The 19,893-nt window shown below is 39.2% G+C and overlaps 1 protein-coding gene across 1 annotated transcript in view; it reads right to left on the bottom strand.

The window, feature by feature from the left end:
* LOC118815063 (dystrophin-related protein 2-like) overlaps positions 1-19,893 on the bottom strand; it is a 55,506-nt gene that overhangs the window by 4,941 nt on the left and 30,672 nt on the right. Inside the window, 15 exon segments of the mRNA XM_036580997.1 lie at positions 2,748-2,813; positions 3,164-3,240; positions 3,242-3,301; positions 4,911-5,022; positions 5,531-5,697; positions 8,904-9,061; positions 9,521-9,606; positions 11,166-11,391; positions 11,495-11,569; positions 13,029-13,090; positions 13,310-13,370; positions 13,857-13,935; positions 14,766-14,912; positions 15,539-15,780; positions 16,357-16,468. Coding sequence (XP_036436890.1) covers positions 2,748-2,813; positions 3,164-3,240; positions 3,242-3,301; positions 4,911-5,022; positions 5,531-5,697; positions 8,904-9,061; positions 9,521-9,606; positions 11,166-11,391; positions 11,495-11,569; positions 13,029-13,090; positions 13,310-13,370; positions 13,857-13,935; positions 14,766-14,912; positions 15,539-15,780; positions 16,357-16,468 — 1,730 coding nt within the window.

The raw sequence follows: 19,893 nt of genomic DNA, 5'->3' as shown, positions 1-19,893 counted from the left end.
TGATTGGCTTCACTACATAAGATGAAGAGGTGAAGAAGAACATGTAAACTTCATTAGCTAAAACAAAACTGCATCACATTACAGTCTCTCCCCAAGATTTCCAAACTTTGTAAGAATGCATTGATGAAATTATTTGGTAATTCCCTGTGGCTCTACTGTACTTTGTGGTGCATACTGTATATTTTATATGGTATTATATATTTTTTTTATTTTATGTATGTGTTACATTGTATGTTTTTGTGTATTGTGTTACTGTATCAGTCAGATTACATCATTTTTAATTACCAATTACCACTGACACATAGTGTGGCAATAAAAATCAATCAGATCTCTAAACATCATAACAGAATTGTATCATGGCTCAAGTAACATGGTAATATTGTATGGTGGGGCCTGTAGAGGTTCTCAGTCCTAATAGACGTAACACATGAATAGAAATACTGCTTTTGCACCACCAGGGGGCAGTAGGAGCATGACAGAAAACAGGCTGCCTCCAATACTCACTTTCCCATGCTAAATAGTATATTAAAATAGTACAACACCAAGTAGTATGGGTAATATGTGTAGAATGTATAGTATGGGCAGTATGTGTAGTATGGTAAAATGTGTAGTGCATGTAGTATGGTAGTATGTGTAGGATGTGTAATATGGTATTATGTGTAGCATGGTAGTATGGTAATATGTGTGGTATGTGTAGTATGGTTGTATGTGTAGTATGTATAGTATGGTAATACGTGTTATATGTGCAGTATGGTAGTATGCAGTTTTGGACACAGACAAATTCTATGAGAGATGCTCTGCTAGATAAAAATATAGAGTAACACCTGAGTAACAAACTCAAGCTCACATAGTAACACACACTCACACACGCACATAAAAACGTCACCCTGGGTGCTGCTCAGATGTGAGGTGGTGACGGCTACATGCTACTGAAGGTCATCACTATGACGACAGTAGCCGGGGGTCAACCACAATCAACCCTCATGACCAGCGTGTGACCTGTGTGTGACCCCTGGCTGTCCTCTGTCAGACTGTGACTCATTACTCTAATCAGTGCATGTAAGAAATGACCCACTAAACCAGCCGAGTACAGTGTACAGTAACACAAGCAGCCACTGCAGGCCATGTGTTCCACTCAACTTAGCATGTAGTCACAAATAATAAACTATAACAAACTATAACCTTTCAATAGTCATCTATATTTCCACCTCTGTATAATATCCTTATAGTGCTGCCTTATAATAATCTGTAATACTTGTTGTATAATTTACTACAGTGCAGTATGCTGTCTATAAGATTCCACAAATCCTTGTAGAAATTCCTGTAGTATTAATATAGATAATTTCCATAAGTTTAGAATTATTGATCGCTCTAATAATCGTGTCATTTTATTCAGTAATATTTAACATAATACATTTATTTTATACTTTTGTCAAATTATCTTTTAAAACCAAAGACATTCTGGATATTATTTTTGTTATAACTTTTTTATTATGTTTTTATTCAAGATATTCATTATATTCGATATTATTATAATATATGTTATACATTATTTTATTATACGTCTATTCTGGATGTTAGTTTATTAGAGCTTCATTATTTTGTTATAATTTTATTCTAGATTTTAGTTTTTCAACTTTATTCTGGATATTTATTGTATTATAACTTTGTTCTGGACATTAATTTTATTAATATATTCATTAGAATTAGAATATGAATATTCATATTAATTAATAACTACATTATATATGAATTAACTATAATTAATTATATGTTCGCTCAGTCAGTTCGCTTTTGTGTTCTGAAGAACAAAGAACGAGTGTAAAGCTGCCGCACTGTGCAGTGTGCTGTGTGGGGGGCTCATGTACAGTAGGTTATGTGGGCTGAAGTCTGCCCTGCAGCACAGCCCCCCTGATCTCCACCTGATTCCGCTAATTAACTCCTCCAGTCGAGCACGCTGATGAGGTTAGTGAAATCAAGCAATCTGCTTTATAAAACACAAGCTACGGGACATCTGCGACATATAGAGAGTGTATGTGTGTGTGTGTGTGTGTGTGTGTGTGTGTGTGTGCTTAAATGCACATGTGTGAGATTCACCTGAAGGCACAGTGCTCAATAATGGACTGAATGAAGAAAGAATTTTAGAAATGTTAGCAGTGGTGGTGATAGGAACCAGATGTTTGAAGAGTCTCTAAATGCTCCCTTACAGAAAGTTATTACATGAAGTGGTTATGAATTTGCTGCTTGACGCCTGAGACATTGTTGTACATCGTTGGCCTGCTTATTTTTTTATTTTTTCATGAAGTCTGCCTTTACACACCTTTGTAAAATAATCGGTCGTTCTAAAGAGCTCACTGAATTCGAGTGTGGTTCTGTAATAGGTGCCACCGTTGCAACAAGTCAGTTCGTTGAATTTCTTCCCTCCTAGACATTCCACAATCAACTATGAGAGGTATTACTGAAAAGTGGAAGCATTTAGGAACCCAGCAACTCATCCACGAAGTGTCAGACCATGTAAAGTTAGAGAGCGGGTTGCTGAGTGCTGAGGAGCATAGAGCATAAAAGTCTCCAATGCTCTGCTGAGTCAATAACTGCTGCGTTCAAAACCTCCTCTGGCTTTAACGTCAGCACAAAAACTGAGCACCAGGAGCTTCGTGGCACGGGTTTCCATGACTGAAGAGCTACATGCACGCACAGTGCCAAGAGTCAGATGGAGTGGTGTAAAGCACGCCGGGTGTAAGACTCACCTGCAGGCAAAGGGCCCAATACTGGAGTTAGACTCTGAATGTGGCAGCTTAGGAGATGAGCTGGGACTAAAGACAGAGAGAGAGACATTTTGGAATGTTAGAATCGATTATAATAAAATTCAGTAAAATAAGTGTATATTTTTGGGCTTAATTCAAATTGTAAGCCTATTTTCAACCAGAAAAATCTGAAAATAGCCTGTTGTTTTGTTTTTAATGTATATATTGCACTACTTTGTAAATATTTCCTCCAGTCACATCCAGTGTAAATAATTCCAAATGGTTCCAAAATAATCAAATTGTGATGGATTTTAGAATTTATGATGGAATGATTCATTGGCTACAAAGTCCTAATCAAACTGAATCACTGTGACCTCAGAGATTTAGACCCCTGATCGGTGCATATGTGTGTGTGTTACCTGTCTTCCTCTCTGCGTCCCACAGTGGACTGAACAGGTAGATATCCTCTCTGGGGGTGTCTGCTAAAATACTGTTTTCGAGCGAAACTTATTCTTCAGCGTCTCGGCAAAAGCCCTCATCTTCTCTCCAGACGTACTCTGAACACAAGAGTTTAAACAATGCCCTCAATGTCTCTTTAGAACAGTGGTCACTAACTCTGTTCCTGGAGATCTACTTCTCTGCAGACTTTAGTTCCAACCTGCATCTAACATGCTGCCCACACTGTATACCTACACTAATGCATCTGAACCAACCAATCAAGGACTTCTATAGATGTTAATTAGCTATAGCAGGTGGGGCAGCTTGTGGTTTGAACTATAATCCACAATGAAGTAGATCTCCAAGAATAGGGTTGGTGACCACTGGTTTAGAATAATGTGGTGTTGCATTGTGGGTAGTCTTACTTTGGTGTAGTGTTCAGTGCTGTAGTCTAGGGTAGTGTACTCTAGGTAGAGTAGTTTTAGTTAATGTAGTATTTTTCAAAAGTGCAAAGCTGTTGCATGCTGGGTAGCCTTTTTCTGGGGTAATTTTGGTTGGGACTGACTTAATGTGGCCCTGTGCAGAGCTGACTTAACATGATGCATACTGGACTTAAAACAATGCATGCTGGTTAGAAATTATATATGACTTTCGCTGGGGCTGCAGCACATCACCATGTCACCATGTCGCAGCCGCTGTTACCCTCCATCCACTGCACAAGCTACAAAACGCATTCATGACATCAGAACATCACTCTCATTTGCTGGAATCTCCAATGACAAAAATGACGTGTGTCACCTATGTTACGTTTTTATTCTAAAAACTTCAGGTCTTATCCCCTGTGGTTCTCTCTCTTAAAGGGGATGCCATTTATTTGGGCTGGCAGCTAATTGTTTGCATATGGACACTGTTAACAAAATAGTTTCATTTCCAGCAAACAGTTTAGTTTAGGAGTTTGTTATTTTAAAAGATATAACGCCCTTGTAGGTCATAATTTATTCTTTAGATTTCTTGTCACCTTACTGGCAATATGGCTGACTTGGTAATATTGTAATTTTTACTTTATTATCAGGCATATTGTTCTCAATAGAACAGAAAGAAAAAAAATCTTCAAAAGTGTGGCTCTAACAGGTATTCTGTGTGTGATGTTTTGCCCTAAATGTTTCCTAATAAATTAAATTTAATTTGTTTGTGTGTCAAAAATTTAACGTAAACTTTCGAGCTCTTCAATTTCATCTGCAACAAAAAGGCAAATGCCGCAAGATCGGACACTGTTGTGAGCTTATGCTAGGGGAAGTAGAATATGTCTGACTTGACGCCAATGTTTTTATTCCCCACCCCTGCAGTCATCAGCAGTTCACGTTGACCATAAAGTCAGCAAAAGTCAGTTGAAAACATATAATATAACATATAATTTCATCTTGAGATGACTTCTTTCTGTATCCGCCATGGCAGTGTCATTGGGTCCTCCAGAAGGTATGCTAAATCTATGAAGGTATGGCACTATTTGTTATCCATTCATTATTCTATGTGCCATAAGCATTTAAACCCAAAAGACTTGTCTAAGTAGGCTCTTTAACTCTAATACCGTATACCCCAGTAAAAGGAAGGTATGAAAGTATAAAGAAACAGATACCACTCAAGCCTAAGTGTAGTCTTTTTTAGTGTAGTGCTCTATGATGGGTCAGTGTAGAATGTGATGTTGCAAGGTGGGCAGTGTAGTCTTACTTTAGTGTAGTACTCTATGATGGGGTAGTGGAGGGTTTTACCCCGCCATGCACGTCCCGACAGGAAGCAGCTCTGACAGATATCTACATTGAACTGCTTCAGGCTACGATACCTTTAACAAGATAAAAAAAAAACAAAAAAAAACATCAGGCCTTAAAAGAGGCCAAAACCTTAGAGTGATGTTTCTGCCAAAAAATAACATTTCCATAATTTTCCTTCCTCACTCCAAATGTAGCTGATCAACATCTGTCATCTATAAATATGTATATCACATAGCTAAAAAACAGTGACGGCAGCCATCTTAAAGCCTGAAGTTTGTCTGTACATTTGTCCACTTTTTTTTTATTATTGCGATTTAGTTACGCAGTTTGCACAAAGCAAATTCTGTACATAGGCTTCCATTACTTGTTAGCCACATTGGCCTCATAGCTCCAGTGCAAAACAAAGGTAGCAAATATGTCTTGGCTGATAGACTACATCTGGGAGCAAAGGGGAAGTTATGAATTCTTTATTGCTGAATGATTGCTTTAATAGCTAAATATCACTTTAATAATTGTAAATGTGATTATATGAACGGTGTGTGGGGGGGTCTGGTGTGCTGATTTGGGATCATTATGAACCTGAACCCGCGGATGGGGCTGCGCCTGCAGACTGAACAGCGGACGTGGTGCAGCGTGCGTTCTGATTGGCTGACGCGCTGCAGGACAGGTAGCCACACGACAGACTGAGGCTCCAGAGCGATCCAGTCTAAAAAATCACCCTCACCTACTGAGAGACGCCCTGGGACCTGCAGAGAGAGGGCGAGAGAGCGAGAGAGAGAGAGAGAGAAAGTTTGATATTATCACTTGGGTGCCTTATAGTGACCCCTGTGGCAAAAGAACATCATAAACTATTGGTGATATGTTGGTGTATAGTGAAGGTAAATACTGACCGCTGTAAATCTGTTGATAAAAGACTAATGGTAAACAAAAGAACAACAGTAGTGGGAGACCACTCTTCATTTATTTAAATTCCATTTAAAAAAAGTAAATGTTACACATTTTTCAGTGCCAGGGAAGAAATGACACAGAAGCCTCAACAACTAAATATAATATCAGATTTTTCAGTGTTTCATGTGTCGCTCTTTACCTTTATTCCAGCTTCCATTCCTTTCAGGAGACTCACTTACAGTTTCTCAAAGAATCTGCAGACACACCTCCAAAGTTCAGTCTTGGAAGTTGGTTGATCATTTTCTGAAGTAATCAAACCCATTCAGTGGTGTTGAGGTCTGGACTCTGGGGTGGTCAGTCCATTGTTCAGCTTCTTTGTTTGATGTGTCCGTCTCCTTTTCTCAGTGAGGTTCTTCTTGACAGCTACACATCCTTTCAGACCCACAGCGCTGAGTCGTCTTCTCACAGTGGAAGGATGGACAGAAACACCTGTGGATGTTTTCAGATCTGAAGCAGCTTGATTTTCTCCTCTCTCTCAGAGATGAAAGCTTTAAGTGCTGTTTATCTGGTGGGGGCAGTTTTGGTGTCTACCAGGTCTTCCAGGTGGTTGTTAGGAGACACATTTTCTTTGTAGCTTTTATTCATTTTTTGAGCTCCGGTTTTGAAAACTCCTGTTTTGCACTTATTTTTACTTTGACTTTCTGCTTCCTTGTGCAAGTGGATTGTCTAATCTCCTCAAAATATCTTCTGAAAAACAAATAACTTGTACTTAATGGCTGTTTTGACTGGAATTTAAATAAATGAAGAATGAGCGATCTCAGAGATGTATATATGTGAGGTATACATATTACTATTGTGATGTAGTATGTAGTGTGTGTGTGTGTGTATGTGTGATTGTGTGTGTGTGTGTGATTGTGTGTGTGTGTGTGTGTGTGTGTGTGTGTGTGTGTGTGTGTGTGTGTGTGTGTGTGTGTGTGTGTGATTTGTGTAGTGATATGATGTACTTTATGTTTGTAATTTTGAAGCTGATTCTTTGTGGCTTTATTAAGAAAACAATTGCTCATTAGAAGTGTGTGTCATACAAGTTCACCCTCAGCTACAGTACTAATACACACACACACACACACACACACAGTCACACACAAACACACACACACACAGCCCTGGGCTGAAAGACTGACCAACTCCCCCAAACCTAAATACACACATGCACACAAGGTCACAGTGACAGTGCCGAAGGTAAGAGGTCAGTCTGAGGGTCCAGTATTTTACTCTTATAAATAAATGGCACCTAAAGCAATAGTTTAGCCAGAAAACAACTTTACTCAATTTTCCCAAAAGTAACCAATCAGCTAAGACTTGTCTGGTGTCTGAAATTTGCTTTTGTTTTATACTGGAGCTATGAGGCTAATGTAGCTAACAAGTAATAGAAGCTTATCCTCACCCGTTCAGCATTGTACATCCCTACATCATCACAGACTTGCCTCAAACCACATGGAGTTATTAAGTCATCTCCAATAGACTTGCTTATGTGGTTTCTGACTCAAGCTAAGCTGCAAGTGGGGCCTGTCCACTCATCCACTGACCTCACATGGGCACTTTATGTGTCTTATTATAGTGGAGCCCTTGTGGGCAAGACGGGTATCTGGGCCCCAGAAAGGTTTATCATATGTATTACATAGGGCTACCATAGGCCAACATGTGACTTTATATGATATATTAAATTAATGGCTCTAATTACACCAGTTACAATGCATAACTGTCACCAGGCATCGCTTTTCTAACACAGCATGAGGAAACACCACAGTACTTTAAGCAAGTATTTGCAAGTATAAAAAGGTAATTTGTTTAAGACCTTTTTAATGCCACTTTTGCACTGTTTAAACTGGATGAAGTGGCTTAGAGAAAGTAATTTCATTATGTTTTGGACATCATATCTTATAAATATGTAACTGCAGTAATGCAGATATCACTTTGCAAGCAGTCTTTGTATAAGCATCTCTTAAGTAGATGCAGTGTTATGTTAGGGCATAGCTAATCACTTATCCACACGAGGTTTAATGCTACTTAGGTCAACTCTAGCTTTAAAATAGGCATTTAAAGTTCAAAATACTCATTCAAGCAACATATATTTTACTCTGTATGTTTCTATTTTTAGTGAATCATTCAGTAAATACTTCAACTTAACTCTGAACTCTAATTTTGGAGGAGCTTGTTAGCCTGTTAGCCTGCCAAACTGCAGATTACACAGTGTATGTTCTTACACGTTTGCAGTAGAACTCAAACTGAACCTGATTTTATAACTCTGTGCTATCTATCACTAAAATTTGTTCTGAATTAAAATCATACAAAATAAAATGTTAGATGGCTAACTGCTAACAGTTATCTTAGCCAGGTGGCTAGCTGGCTGTTTTAAATTAGTTTCACAGGCTTACAAGCTCAACCCTCAGTCTAATATCTTATCCCTCCAATACATTTTTCCATTTATGTAGCAACAGCAGTGAAATTAAGGAAAATATTGCCTTGTTATTTGAAGCCATATTGAACACTGCAAGCTGAAGGAAATCAGCTTTGCAATAAGGGCTCCCCAGCAACACTGACAGGCAAAGTCACATATGTAAGGCTGAGAATTAGTTTTTATTCATTTACTGCAGGGGTGCTCAACTGTAGTCCAGGAGGGTCAGCATAGTTTAGTGATTTACCTGCTCACACCTGGTTGGACTTGCCTGTTAATTGCCTGGTTTACTGGGTGTGTTTAAGTAGGGAAACCTCCAAATTGTGCTAGACATCAGCCCTCCAGGCCCGCAGCTGTGCACCCCGATTTAATGGATTATACGGTTGGTGGTCCTGTTTTACTAGTTTTGTTTGTGATTTTTTTTTTTTTCCCCCTCGGGTTGAAATTTGTGTCTCAAGTCTGTGACTTGAGTCTCCATGTCTGAGCAGTACTAGCAGCCATCCAGAAGCCAGTTTTTTACTATTTTTTTACACATGTGGATATTTGAATAGCAAAGACTGTCATAATGTCCATCTATAGTGGTACCAGTAGCATTAAAACAAATCAGACCATTCTGAAGCAGCTGTTGACGCTGGGTTCTACGTTGTTCCCTCCGAATGCTGCTGCCTCCCCCAGCTGCCGCGGAATCTGGATCAGCTCATGCAGTAAAGAGCTCAGGTGGGCAGCATCGCACTGTCCATCTGCACCACAAACCTGCCGGAACAAATCTAACACACATATCAAATATCAGTGCCTAAAACAAGATTGTCTTGGCCAAAATAATGTAGGGCAACCTTTAACTTATTTCCTTAATCCACTCTTCTCCATATTCTAGACCTTTCTTGTAATTTTAATTCGTGAGGTCCACTTACGACATTTGTTTAGCTGTATGGTCCATAATTCATTTTTACATGATCATTTTACAACCCTTGAACATGAATAAGCAGACTATTTTTGTTACTCTGCCTTTAAAAGTGATATATGTAAATGAGCTCTGTTCTGATTGGCCTCATTCAAAAAGCAGTCCAGGTTGAAAGACTCCTGAGTGAATGGGCAGAGTTAAACTGCTGCTGACTGAATAGCTGGACTATATGGATTAATGAATGTTTATTTATCAATGTTTACATACTAAATCAAAATCTTTTATTGAAGGCGACAGACAGTACAGGAAACTGCTATTCACTTACATTTGCATTTGTCTTTGACATCAGCATCACACAGGCAGACCAGGCCAGTAACCAAGGACAACAGACGCAACTTCCCAACACGGCCACTGAAAGAGAGAGAGAGAGAGAGAGAGAGAGAGAGAGAGAGAGAGAGAGAGAGAGAGAGAGAAAGAGAGGAACAGAGAGGAGTTATAATTAAAAAAACATGCATATAAGCATAAAGGACATGTCCAGGTGTTTTCCCTGCAGTGATGCAGGCTGCAGAGCAAATAACAGTTCTGTATTCCACACGCAAACAAAGCACGGAGAGGCGCCGCTCAATATTCATCACGGTAACAGCTCCATCACACGACATGCACATCAATGCTCATATGCATAGAAGCAAAAAATAATAATGTTCACACCATGGCCTGACACATTTGACATTATTGGCTGATACTGGAACTAAAAATTCCAATGAGTGATAATATTATCTGGTATACTTTTAGTTACCCAGTGCTTTACTGACTGTCAGTTTTCATTTCTTAAACAGCAAAAACTCTTAAATCTCAAATATCAGCATAAAACAAGCCACTTCTAATCTTATCAGCCAGCTGCAAAACAGGTGAACAACATGAATCTCATAATATGTGAACTCAGGCCTGCAATTACATAAAGATGACATTATGCATATTTATAAATAGGATTTCTGCTATTTCAAATAAGTCTGTGGAACCTTTGTTTTTATCAATCAAACTATACAGTCATATGCAAAGGTTTGGGCGCCTCTGGTCAAAGTATATGTTTTGCTGATTTTCTACAGAGAACACAAAAAAATGTAGCCTGTGCAAAAGTTATGGCACATTTTAGATGTTATGTTTTTCCAATATGTTAGACTTAGGAAATACATATAAAAGTTGCTGTAACATTTGCATATAGGTGTCATATTAAGGTGTGTTCTCTGTAGAGGATGTGTTAACTGTGTGTTAACTGTAGCTGTTCAGACTTTTGTGTATGACTGTATTTCAGTTGGGCGCTAGAGCACGCAGACACGAATACATGATACATGTGTCATAACAAGTGAATGATATTTACAACTGATATAGTGTAATTAGTGGATAAAGTGTTCTTTGAGAAACTGAAAGTGAGTCTCCTGGAGAATGGAAGCTGTAATAAAGGTAAAGAGCGACACAAGAAACACTGAAAAATCTGATATTACATTTAGTTGCTGAGAAAATGAGCTGTTGTAATTGTAAGGCAGAAAAAGGACAAAAACAGGGAGATAATTAAGAGAGAAAGAGAGAGAGAGACACAGAGAGACACAGAGAGAGAGACACACACACACACAGAGAGAGAGAGAGGGAGAGAGAGAGAGCGAGAGTATTTGTAGAAATATTGAGCATCAACTGTCACAACCTCTGAAATGGAAACTTTATAGTAGGATAAAAAACCTAAAAACGTAACTCTTCTAACTTTAATGAATGTTAACGCAACATGTAATGCAAGATATTATTGGTAATACAGCTGTTTTTGGATTTCTATTGGTTCATTCATCAAATGTTTACAATGTAAAGAGGGAGATGTTGCTCTCAAAAAAGAAAAATTATGAGATTTTGTTATGGCAGTGATGAAATGAAGGAGGCCTGGACCAGTACAGACAGACAGGTGGACAGTGGTGTAATCTGACCTGTCATAAACGCTGAGCAGCCAGTTGAGACACATATCCACACACAGCGGAATATCGACCATCATGCCTTTCTCCTGCTCCATGTGTTCATAAAGAGAGGTCAACAAATCAACAACCTCCTGAACCTCCACGACCCTGCTCCCTGAACCTGTGACCTCTGACCCCTGCATGACCCCCACATCACTCTGGAGCTCTGCCACCAATGAACTTAGAGGGACACAGTCCACTGAGAGAGAGAGAGAGAGAGAGAGAGGAGTGAATGTACAAGCTCTTGAATATGCGTACGCGTTACTTACTGTGTGCATATATTCATTATGTATAACACTCACACTTTAAGGCCTTTTGCACACGTCGCAACTTCATGGCTGTTCTGTAGGCTGAAAATCTAATCTCACTGAGATCAGCTAAAAGAGAGAAAAAGAGAGAAAGATAAAGGGTTTAATATGACACATTTTCCTGCTATATTCAAATATAACCTCCAGCCACTAGAGGGTGCTGTTGAGCACAGGTGAGCCAAAACTCAGGTAACAGTAATGTTACTTCAATGTAGGGCTGTGCGATTCCAGATAAGTGACAGGAGTCAATTCCACTCAATATTCTTGATTCCTAAACCCAAGATATACAGATGACATCTAGCAAAAAAAACTATATTAAAACTATATACTATACTTATTAACTATAATGATGACTAATGGGGACTAAACTGTACCTGATTTTCCTCCGTCAATGTCTGCAGTTGTTTGGGCACTGGCAAGCTTTGTTTTTCACTGTTTCTGAAGTGAAATACAGCTGGACTGTTGGTACATTTTTTGTAGAAAGCTGCATTTTTCAAACATTCTCTGACAGCAAAATATCTCCTAATCTGTGTGCAGGTGGGCAAACTTGAACGTCACTGTGTGGAATCAAGTCCAAAGCCTTGGAGTCCATTCATTCCAGGCATTCGTGTACCATGGAATTGATTTGTACAGCTCGAGCAGAAGTATAAAAGCTTAAGTAATGAGTAATGTAGACTGGTTTTAAACTGCTTAAAGTACCAGAACCATCAGCATCAGAAAACCGGAATTGTACTTTATGCATTGCTTATCGGTCCAGTACTAAAGGTTAATAAAATGCCTAAAAGGTAAGCAAATGGTTAATTGCAGCTTAGTCAGGATGACTTCATCGAAGAAATATTTTGTTTCCATTTGCAGTAAGTTATATTTGGCAGTATGGCTCTGTTCTGGGACCTCCCTGTGCATACATGGAAAGTCTAAGGCAGGGAGAGCAACAGAAAGACCCCCAAAACAACCATACCAGGCAAACCATTAACCAGCAGGAGGTTGCAAAGTGGCCCACAGAGGAAGTGACGAGAATGCGCAGATTAAAGCAGCTTAAAAAAGCCTTCTGACAAATTTAGCCAATCGTATGCATAGCAGGCGATAAGCTGAGCTGTCAGCTGATGATTTGAGATCGTGGCTTAAGCTTTACTTTGTTTGAATAAGGTCTTATTTTAGAATGTGCAGTGGAATTTTTTTTAGAACTGCAAAGGAACTTCTCAATACATCTAGCATCTCTCAGCACAGGAACCATTCTCCTCTTTTTGTCTTGAAATAAAATAACATGCTAAAATAATGTACTCAGGAAAGTGTAATACATCAGAAATTCATGACTTCATGTGAATAGAACTGTTTACTACCGACCTCTGCAGGTAGAGGCATTGGACTTCAGAGTATTGACCAAGTAAAGAATAATTCTAATTATGTTCTAATAAGACCTTAGTAACTTAGTAGATTCTATATAGATCCTCAACATCTAGCTCTAGATAAGGCAAAGTGAGTAGTGGAGGCAGCTAATTGTTGGTTTAGAACACAGCCACTATCTCACCCATAGACTGATAGAGCTGGATCATCCGTGGGTGATCCCAACTAGTGCTCTGGGTACTGTGACTAGAAGAGAGAGAGAGAAAGAGAGAGGGGGACAGAAAGGAGAAATAAAAGATGAAGGGCAGTTAGTTGTGCGCAGTAGTTACTGAGCCGATGCTTATGAAATGATCGTGCTAACGTCTGTGCGGTGTGTGAGGCTGAAAGGGTTTTACGCTCACACATCTAAACTCAATCAACTCAACTCAACACATCAAATAAACATGGACACACAGACTCACTCACTTGATGTAGTAGGGCACTCTGCTGGCTGATACGGCTCTTTCCCACGGACTCTGTACAGAACCTACACATAAGAATTCTTCAGTGATATACAGTATTACTTTAAAAGGGGTTACTTTTTGTGTCCCTGGTCACATGGCATGTTTTGTTGATTTTCTAAGGAAAAATAAGTTAACGCTCTCTACGGAGAAAATACTTCTGCACATTTTAAGGCACAATTACTGTTTCATTGCTTTTTTTAAAGAATTTAACATATTTGGGGGAAAAAATCCACCAAATATGGCCTGTCTTAATTTTCATTTTTCCAATATGTTAAATTCAGCAAATAAATAGAAATTGTGCACTAAAATTTGCAGAAAAATGCCAAATTTAAGTATGTTCCCAGTAGAGGATGTGTTAACTTATTTTCACTTGCCCGGGCTTATTCAAACGTTTACTGTTGTAAAGATATTGTGATTATGTATGTATTACTATAGAATAGCCTATATATTGCTATTGCATATGCATGTATTATTATTATTCAGCTAATTCTGAGAGAAAGTGAAATCACCTGACAGGAAGTGTTGGGTTGTGGGTCCAAAGTCTGTAAGTGCTTCCTGCAGCTCTCTCAGTCTATCCTCTATACACTCCTACAGAAAGAAGGAGTGATGGTTTATGGGTAGGGTTGGGATATAATGGGATGCGAGTATTGAGAATACTTATAAAGAATACAAACATTAAGGATTTGTATTCGGTCCGAGTTTTTAAAAAGCAGTACTTAGAACACAATTACATTTTACATTTTAGAAAAATACTTTCAATATTGAATTTGAATTTACTTATTCACTGAAAAAAAACAAAGTCTTCAAAAAATCTTCAAATAAACACCATCAATGCTTGTTTGTTAACTATGGTATGTAGCAAACATGCTTGTTACACGAACTCTAAGGAGGATCTTATTTAAAGGCTTTATAAACACTGAAGTTCCTGCTAAAAGATGAGTAGACTGATAATCAATCTGATTATCAGTTATTAATCTCAGTGTTACTGAGCTCTGCTAAAGCCTGAGTAGACTGATAAATCAATGTGATGAGCCAGTTATAAATCTCAGTGTCTGAGCTCTTTTGAGGGATGATCAAACTAATAATCTCCTTAATAGTGGACATCTTTGTGTGTGTTGCAGAGTGTTGTACTGTGCTGCTCAGGGGATTGTGAGAGCAGCAGTGGAGCACTGAAGCAGGTGGAGAGAAAGGAAAAAGTTAAATAAACAACAACAAAAAAGTTTTCCACTGTGCCTTAACAAAATGTATTGTAAATGTTATTTATTAGTCTACACAGGTCAAAAGAGTATGTGTGTGTGTCTATGTATGTATATATGTATGTATGTATGAACGTATGTATGTATGTATCTAAGTGTCAATGTAAACAATCACTACAACAAAAACATCACTATTATCAGTGACAGTGTGCATATCCATACCTGCAGTAGTGTCCAGTCTGTGTTGAGGTTGTGAAGTCTGTTTGTGTCGTGTTCAGTCAGACACACACCGGCATTGCACAGCTGGTGGGCTAACATGCTCAAATGCTTTAGCCCCTCCCTCACAGGAACTAACTCCTCCTCAAACAACTGCACACTCACAGGACATAGACTAGGTTTAGAATTAGGCTTAGAGTAAACCTTCTTACACATACATAATACATTTGAAACATTAGCCCCCTTTCACTCTGTCCCTCAATGGTCAGGACTCCCACAGTTTTGTGTTGGTGTGTGTTGTGCTGGTACAAGTGGATCAGACACAGCAGTGCTGCTGGAGTTTTAAACACTGTGTCCACTCACTGTCCACTCTATTAGACACTACTACCTTGTCAGTCCACCTTGTAGATGTAAAGTCAGAGACAATAGCTCATCTGCTGCTGCACAGTTTGTGTTGGCCATCCTATTGCCCTTTATTAGTGGTCACAGGACGCTGTTGGCTGGATGTTTTGGTTGGTGGGCTATTCTTAGTCCAGCAGTGACACTAAGGTGTTTAAAAACTCCAGCAGCACTGCTGTGTCTGATCCACTCAGACCTGCGCAACACACACTAACATACCACCACCACATCAGTGTCACTGCAGTGCAGAGAATGATCCACCACCCAAACAGTACATGCTCTGAGGGGGTCCTGACCACTGAAGAGTAAAAGAGGGCTAACTGATGAAATTAATAAGTAGGTGTATATATATATATATGTGCATGTGTGCGTATATGTACCCCGATAGCGTCCACATGGTCCTGCAGTGTTTCTATCTGTAGCTCTCCCAGTGGTTCCCAGGCCTGCTGGACTCCCTGAGCTTCCTCTATCTCTCGCTGTATCTCCTCCATGCTGTGTTGTAGCTCCTCCAGGCCCCTCACAGCGCCCTCTAGCCGCCTCCTGCGGGCACTGCAGTGTTGCAATATGCTCCGCCACTGAGCCTCTGCCGTTTGCATAATGTGCCGCACACACTCCCCGATGGCTGTTTCCACACACACTTCTGAGACAAACAAATGTTATGACATATGTTTGTCCATATTTATCAATAATGGTGTGTAATAAAGTCAGTGGTTGGCAGTGCAGGTGAGACAATCACACTATAGCTTGTAGCACAGGAGGGTCCTTAGTGTCTGAACCCCCTAATATCTTCAATGGACCCCTTACAAATAAACATATACAATGTAACACCCATAATTCATGCATAGCTATGTTAATAATATCCTACTCAACTCAACTATTAGCCAATATACACATCAACTTAGTTGAGACCTAGAAATAGTCCAAAAATAAGCACAGTAAACATATAGCCTGTACAATTTTCAAGTCCTAAACACTTGCCCTCCACGTCACCAAAGTGCAGACTTTGAGGAGAACCATAGAGCTTAGGGTGCTGGAATCAGCTGCGCAATTTATATAAAGCTAATTGGTATAAGCTTCCATTACTTGTTAGCTACATTAGGCTCGTAGTGCCAGTGCTTGGCTGATCGACTGCATTTGAAAACTAGATTTTTTGCCAAACTATTGTTTTAGAAGCATGAAAGAGATATGAATGGGGCACCTGCGGAGTGGCTGGTACTTTCCACTAGGAGGTGCTGTGAGAGGAAGTCCTGAGCTGCCTCCAGTACAGTGTGCACAAAAGATGTTCTAGAGTTTAGCTCCTCCTCGAAGAACTACAAAAGAAAACCATGAGAATAATAAAAATCACCTTACAGGATAAAACATATGATGTAATCTTCTAAACCAATAAGCTGTTAGAGGGAGAGTGAGCTCAATAAAGAGAAAGACGGACAGAGAAATCACTCATTCTCAAAAAATGTACCATTTAGTCTCAGTCAAGCATGGTTATGGTGTCGTAACCATGAGCACAGGACTGCCTGTCTTGGCCTTGTGTAAAAGAGTTCATGGAAGTGCACATACTGACCTGTGGATAGCCAATCTGAGTGCAACTGGCACATTTCCAGTTGTACTGCTGTTGGCGATAGTTGTATAGTCGTATGCAAAAGTATGGGCTCCCCTGGTCAAATGACATTTTGTTGATTTTCTCAGTGAAAATTAAACAACACATTCTCTACAGAGAACACTTCTCATGTTTTAATTCATAATAAATAAATAATTGATGTTCATTTTGTTGAGATTTGCACATTAGGAAAAAAATGTGGCCTGTGCAAAAGTTCTGGCATGTTATATTTGTCTTACATTAAGTTCCCTGTAGATAACGTGTTAACTTACTAACACATAGTATCTCTTTTGAAGGAGCATCTGAGACAGACAGCCTTTGGACGTTGGGTGTTTACTATAAACAAGTCTAAAGCAAATTTGTGCCTGTTTCTCTGTGTATGTGTGTGTTATTACTTGGTGTTGTTGTCTCTGATGTTGAAGTGTTTTAAGATCGCCTCCCAGAGGCCACGGCTCCTCAAGCTCTGCCTTTTTTACTGCCAGCCAGCTAATCAGCTCCTGGAGAGACAACTGCAGACTACACACACACACACGCACACACACACACACACACACACACACACACACACACACACACACATACACACAGAATACACACGCAGAAAATAACTATAGGGAGGACCATGTCTAAAACCTTTCTTGCTTCCAAGAGGCCTATAAGTTCCCATCTATACCTTCCATTTCTTGTGATTAAGTTTTTGCAATTTCCTGTCAGTCCTAACACCATCCACAACAGTAGGGAATGGGAGCTCTGGCCTTCTTGCTCCAAGGAGAAGCCGATCAAAACTCCAGCCCAAGTTCTCAGAGATCCCTCCCCTCCCTCAATCACACAGTATTCCCTCATACTAATACTATTATATTAAAGGCATCGTCCAAACTCACAAACTCTAGTAAAACACACACACACACACACACACACACACACACACACACACACACACACACACTTACCTGTGTTGTGCTCTTGTTCCACACACTGTGTGGCCTTCTGCTACAGTTTCATGGTGTCCATTTCTCAGTGCTGAGGATATCCACTGTGATGAGAGTTGCCCAACTAAGCAAAGAACACACAAATACATAAACAGCTTAGGCCACATACTGTAAGACAACAACTAACGAGGCAGTCAGGACTGACTACAACACAGTAAACAACCACCTTCAGACAACATAAGCAATGACAATGTCAACAGTCACCACAACAAAAACAGTACTTTCAGCAATGACAAATAATTGTTAAAATTATTGATTTTATTTATTTATTTTTTTTAATTTTTAAATCTAACTGTATTATAAAAATAAACAATAAAGTCATCCTCCAAAGAGGTGGGGTGGTGGAGGAAAAAAAAAAAGTTAAAAGTACCACAAGCTGCTAGACAAATGTAGACAAAGCTGTACAAACTGTAACATGCTCTATAAATAGAATTTAAAAGTTTCTCCATCTCCATCAGCATCAGCAATGACGATTTCAACAATCACCACAACAAAAACATCAAGAGTAGCAATGACATGTCAACAATCACCACAACAAAAACATCAAGAGTAACAATGACTATTTCAACAATCACCACAACAAAAACATCACTATTACCAATGATAATATCAATAATTACCAAAACAGAACCATCACTCTCAGTAATGACAATTTCAACAATCACCACAACAAAACATCACTATCAGCGGTGACAATGTCAACAATCACCACATCAAAAACATTACCTTCAGCAAAGACAATGTCAACAATCACAACAAAAAATCATTATCAGCAGTGACAGTTTCAACAATCACCACATCAAAAACATCACTATAGCAATAACAATGTCAATAATCACAACAAAAACATCCCTATCAGTAGTGACAATGTCAACAATCACCACAACAAAAATATCACTATCAGCAATGTCAACAATCACCACAACAAAAACATCACTATCAGCAATGTCAACAATCACCACAACAAAAATATCACTTTTAGCGACGTCAAAGCTATAATGCTTTTAGAGTGAAATCGAAGCTTAGTCACTGAACACTCATGCTATCCCGATTTAAGAAGTTGTTCCTTGATGTTGTTTGAAACCATATGTGGCCATGCATCTGTCGGCTGCTTCTCCACTTTATCTAACAGCAGTTTGTTTTTGTTATGCACGCATCACACAAAATGTTCTGTGATGTTTTGCATTTCAGTCAATTCCCTTTTCTTTCAGAGATGGCAGCCTGGCTTACAGGCCTGTATTTCAGAGTGACGTTACGCAGCTTGCAGTGGAATTGGTTTCATCTTTTGTAGTACTTTCACATTAATACAGCACAAAACTGCCTGTTCACTGCAGTTTTTACTGCCACTCTATTTCAGGCACTGTCTTTAACTGATCGGCAGCTGCCTTCAGCACCCCCTAGTGGACTTATTAGTGCAGCTATCAAGTCCACACAAGTCCCTGTCCATCTGTGTGTCTCAGTGCTTGGGCTTCCGTCCAGGCATATGGAAGGAAAGAGGATGTGGAATGACTTTTATGCACATATGCACCTACGCACACACGCTAACATGGCCTCTGGTGAGCTCTACTTTATTCATGAGAGCATTACAGCAGCAATCTGTTCCCTTAACTTTCTATGACACGTACACACACACATAGTCACACTCACATGTGCATGTACGCTGTATCAGTGGAACACAGTACAGATAGTGCGCTGTGAATGGTCTTCTCATTTCTTAATTTCTTGCTCATCTCAGCTCAGTTTAGTCACTCATATAAACTTTCAAGCAAAAAGTAAATCATTTTCATCATAAATTTGAGTTTGAATCTGAATCAGTGAGGTCCACATTAAACGCAATTTGAATTTCCAGAGTTATAAAACTTGGTTCACTGAATACTCATTTGAAATTCAAAGGTTTAATGCCCCATGATACTGTATTATCATAACATTTCTCAGGGTCACACTGCATAGATGATCATCGTGAAGTGCTTCAACAGCCAATTTTAAAGCTTGGTCAGATCAGATCAGTGTTGGTATCAGCCAATATTCAAGGTTTCAATATTGCTATACAGGAAAGAAAAAGTGGCATCGCAACATCTTTAGCTTCGCTGCTTACAGAACAAATATAGATATATTTCCGGGAACTGTAAGGCTTTTAGAACGAGCCTGT

The sequence above is a fragment of the Colossoma macropomum genome, unplaced genomic scaffold (assembly GCF_904425465.1).
Source record: "Colossoma macropomum unplaced genomic scaffold, Colossoma_macropomum, whole genome shotgun sequence".
NCBI classification, from domain to species: domain Eukaryota; kingdom Metazoa; phylum Chordata; class Actinopteri; order Characiformes; family Serrasalmidae; genus Colossoma; species Colossoma macropomum.
This window is presented reverse-complemented; position numbering and strand designations above follow the sequence as displayed.